Consider the following 4,657-nt stretch of genomic DNA (forward strand, 5'->3'; position numbering starts at 1 on the left):
TCTGCCATGGTTCAGAGCGCTGAAGCAGGAGAGCGTGGGTGACAGCAGGCAGGGCAGAGGCTGCTCATGGGCTCCTGATGGCCTGTGTGCAGGGGACTGGTCCTGAGCTTGGGAAAAGCCTGCCAGGAGGCTGGGTCACCCCAGGATGATGCCTGGGGGACCAGATGGGACCTTTTCTCCTGGCCATGTCGTGCCATGCCACGGGACTGTTGCAGCCAGGGGATGCTGGGTCGGTTGCCCCTCACGGTTGCTCCTCCAGAGATTGCCTTTTCAGGCCCACAGACTGTTACAGGGTCTACCCAAGTCAGTGCCTCTGCCCTAAACCAAAGATGTATAAACCAGAAGTGCTCAGGAGGGACACATGGCAATGTGGTGGCTCTCCTGGCTGCCCCATGAAACAAGTCCCATTCCTGTACACCCCACGGGGCACAGCAAGTGGCTTGTAGGCTCAGGAGAAGCCACCACTGCTCAGCCCTGCGTGTCACAACAAACCGAGAGGGTGCAAAGCAGAGACATTTGGGATATTTAGGTTTAAAATGTCATAGTAATATGGGCATGATTTTCAAAGTGCACGTATTTTCAGGTACTGTACCTTGTGTTCATGTGTTGTGTAGTTTGTATAGTCTGGTTCTGGGCAAAAAGCTGCCAAAGGGTATTAGAACAGTTGTTTTTATATTTGGTACTGTCATTTTAAATAAAAAAATAACAATTACTATGCTAGATTGTTTTGTAGAAGAAAAATGCATCTGGGCTTAAGGGCTTGAGTAGGATTTGGCTGCTGTGCATTGCACTAAATTCCCCTCGATGCCTTTACGATAGATTAAATATATGTATGTTGCTTTGGTGAGGAGGGGTTTTTTTTAAGCTACAGCAACAGTGGCTGCAGCAACTGACTGGGTTTTTTTATTTATTTTATTATTCCCATTTTCTTTTTCCTCCCTTTCAGGTAAACTGTCGCTGGAAGAGTTCATCAAAGGTGCCAAGAGCGACCCCTCCATCGTGCGGTTGTTACAGTGCGACCCCAGTAGCGCGAGTCAGTTCTGATGAAAGCGGACAGTGTGCACAGGGAATCTCTCGGCTTGTGTCCTTCAAGCTTTGCTCGCAAACGGATGCCTTCTCAACCACCCCTCCACACTTCGCGGATAAGATCCCGTTGCCAGATCGTGCGTGCGTGCGTGTGCGTGTGCGTCCGAGCGAACCGGCCCTCGCTCCCCTCACTTAACACCAGTGCAGCTCTCCTTCGGCAGCTCCGTTTCTGCTTCCCCGTAATGTTACCATTCACTCTACACATTTTAAATGTTAATCGGAAGGTATGTTTACATGCAGCTACAAAAGAGTTCATGTCGCTGGTGAGATACCCACTTCACTTAGTCTGTAAGAAAGGTGATGTTCTAGTAGTTCCCGAGAAGATGCTAGGTAGGACTTTTACCCGACATAGCAGATGGTAGATAATTTATTTTGCTTCAGAAATTACTATGTAAAAAAAAAAAAAAAAAAGGGGGCGGAGGGGGGGGGAAAGTTAAAAAAAAAAAAAGGAAAAAAAAAAAAAGCAGCTTTCCTGGGCATGGTTCCAATTTTCTTTTTGAGGAAAATTGCTTGCACTTATCTAATGGTCTTTACTTTCTTTTAATATATATATAAATTATATATATTTTGTGAAGTAAAATTTTAAATATTTAGGTCATCTATTTAAGGCATAAAATAGAATTTGAGCTTTGTTTCTTCTAGTCGTCTGTGATTTATTCAAATCTTGGAGATTGTTTTTTTGTGATATTTATGCATTAGCAAATTGCTGTTCCAAAAGAAATGCATGACTAGCAGTTTGTGGATATTTCACTCTGTTTAATTCCTGAATGCAAATATTTGTTCATTTTTACTGTCAATCGTTCCGACGTTACTGTATTTACGAAAGACCTGAGAGGGGTTCATCCTCATTTTGTATTTCTCAGTGGAGTCCTACTTTCTGGTGGTTGCTGCGTTAAATGGCTTTTGAGTGCCCCGAGGTGACGTGACTCGCACTGCTGTTCTCGACTTGGCTACACCTCCTCCCTTTTGCTGTCGATATGTTAATAGTCTTGTGCATTCCAGTGTTATTTAATATCTGCCTAATGCCAAGAAATACTCATTGAAATAAAAGACTACTTTTCTTGTCACTGCCTGTCTTGGTCTAGCCCACGCAAGAAGTTGGACGGGGCTCTGAGCAACCTGATCGAGTTAAAGGTGTCCCTGCTCACTGCAGGGGGGTTGGATTAGATGACCTCTAATGGCCCCTTCCAACCCAAAACTTTCTATGATTCCTAGCGTCACGTATTTGGGGGAAGGACAAGGCTGGGTCCCTGCCCAATGTGTCCCTGTCTTGTCCAAGACACATTGCCTTCTAAGTACGTAGGGGTTTTTTTGGAGCCCACTGTTGCGGCTGGGTTAACACAGCGGTGTTAGTGCCTGTGGGATCCTGCTCCAGCCCAGATGGGTCCTGGGTGAAGGCAGTTCCTTGGTGAAGAGCACAGGAAGGTGACAGCTCGGTTTCTGCTGGAGGTGGAGCAGCTCAAGGTGCCGAAGGGAAAGCTGCTGGCTGTGCTGGCCAGGCTGTTGTGACCACAAATTTGAAAAATAAAAGTATCTTGTTGCTGTCAGGTACCAGGTATGTGCTCTTAGACTAACATTGACATCGGTGGCATGGAAAGCAGTTTTCCCCATGTTCATCAAGTCTGCAGGTAGCTGCTTAAGCCTGTCCTCTCTGCAAAATAAAGTATCAACAAATGGTTTGGCCTGAGGTTAATGTTAAGCGTGTAATTAAGGGAGTTTTGCTGTGTAGAGTGACCTAGTCGTGGTTAGGTATTAATACTTGAATATTAAAAAAAAGAGAGATGGTTGCAATATCCAAATGGAAATGCGTTGTTAGGTCGGACTCGGTTTACAATAGAGGCTCGTGTCAGTGCTGTCAAGCAGAAAAGCATGTTCATTTTTTTTTTCCTAGAAATTCAAATTTGAGCTATTAAACCAGCAGTCCTTTCAACTGCAACACCCTGCTGCCAAACACAACCCTGAAAGGAGAGTTAATCGGAAGCCTGCCTGCTTTCCCTGGGCGAGCCCGGCAAAAAAAGCAAAATATTGGGAAAAAAATCCAATTCCATGGTTGCTTATAGTCTGTCTCCAGACTATATGTGTTCGTGCTGTCTGGCTGGCTGCTGTGAGGTGCTGTGGTGTTAAAGATGCTGCAGATGTTCTTAGGCTAATGGCTCTTCTTGCACGGGCTGGGTAGCAGTTGTTTAGATGCACAGGGTTTAGTTGTGGATCGGCCGCCGTCGGCTTTAGCATCTCTCTGTGCTCGGGAGAATGTGCGAAAACATCCCTGACCTTGTCACGGGATGGTGCCTCCGAGAGGGACCGCAGCATTTGAATCTGGTTTGTGCGATCTTGAGATGCGTCAGGCGTGTTTTTAGTCAAGCATTGCACAATATCCTTTCCTTATGTACCAAGGATGTAAAAAAACTCTTTCGCTGTAGCGTTCATAAATGCAGCAGTTCTTCTGTCATCGTTCATCTGCTCTTGCAAGTGGGACTTCTGTCACCTTTTCCACCTTTTCCTGACATCTCTCCTCTTCTGGTTTCCATTTCTTTCTGTAGTGAATAGCAAGTTGAAGTAGCTGTTTAACAAAGCCCAAACTCTTCCCATTTGAAAAGAAAAGAAGATCTCCTTACAAAACCTCACTTTGACCCTGTTTTTGCAGAAACAAAATGAAAGAGTCTGAATTTTAGTGGTTAAAAAATTTCCATTTCTTTGACTTTATAATTTTTGCTCTGCAATGTGCTGAGGTATCCTCGATGGATGTTGCTGCCTGCTGTGGGCTGGTACTGGGATTGGGTCCTGCTTCATCCAGCCCCATTTCTTCTGCCTTTCTCTTTGCCTCTTTAAACTTTCCAGTCCCAGGCTTGATTTTTTTAGGTTGTCTTCCACTGCTTTCCCAGCTTTTAAGGAGTTTCTTCTTTTCAAGTGTTTGGAGCAGGGCTGGCACAGGGCGTGTGAGCAAGGTGCTGCCAGTTTGCTTTTTGGAAAGCCAGTGAGGAAGATGCCTGGGAAAGGTGGTCACACACGGCATCCCAGCAGGACCAGGGAGATGCTCTGAAGACCAACCAGGGTGAGCTTTTCAAAGGTGGCTTCTGATATGGGGAACCTTTTGATTACAGCCAAGAAGCTCTCTTAAGAAAATCAGGCCTGTTTCAGAGGCTGAAGTTGTGCATCTGCAGTCGTGGGTAACTTTGAACATCTTGGCTGTGCTTTGAAGAGCTCCTCCGGGGACGTGGCTGCTTCCCTGGCTGTTAATGAGGGCTAGGAGGGGAGAGCAATTTCCAGGCTCGTCCTCCAGGATGTGTCGTTTGAGAGTTGATCCAGGCGGAGTTCAAAAACCAGCGGAGAAATTAATGGAAAGCTCGCAGAGCTTTGCTGCTCATCGGGCTCCGGGGCTGTTTTTTGGGGAGGGACTGGTGTGTAGGGGGATTAATCACTTGCGAAATGATGTCCAAGGGATTAATAGAAAACTTCAACTTGTTAAGTGACTTTGGTGTTTTGGCGAATTGTATGTTTAATCAAAAACAGAGTCTAACTTAGCGAAAGTGGAGTTTAGCACAAAAAAACCCCATCAGCGGGTCCATTTTTA

At 45.7% G+C, this 4,657-nt stretch overlaps 1 protein-coding gene across 1 annotated transcript in view; it reads left to right on the forward strand.

Moving 5' to 3' along the window:
• Positions 1-1,477, forward strand: part of HPCAL1 (hippocalcin like 1) — a 53,522-nt gene extending 52,045 nt beyond the window's left edge. The window contains exon 4 of the mRNA XM_009639807.2: positions 947-1,477. Coding sequence (XP_009638102.1) covers positions 947-1,044 — 98 coding nt within the window. The 3' untranslated portion in view covers positions 1,045-1,477. The remainder of the gene's footprint in view (positions 1-946) is intronic.
• The last annotated feature ends 3,180 nt before the right edge of the window (positions 1,478-4,657 follow it).

This window comes from Egretta garzetta, unplaced genomic scaffold (genome assembly GCF_000687185.1).
Source record: "Egretta garzetta isolate BGI_Z169 unplaced genomic scaffold, ASM68718v1 scaffold15, whole genome shotgun sequence".
NCBI lineage: Eukaryota > Metazoa > Chordata > Aves > Pelecaniformes > Ardeidae > Egretta > Egretta garzetta.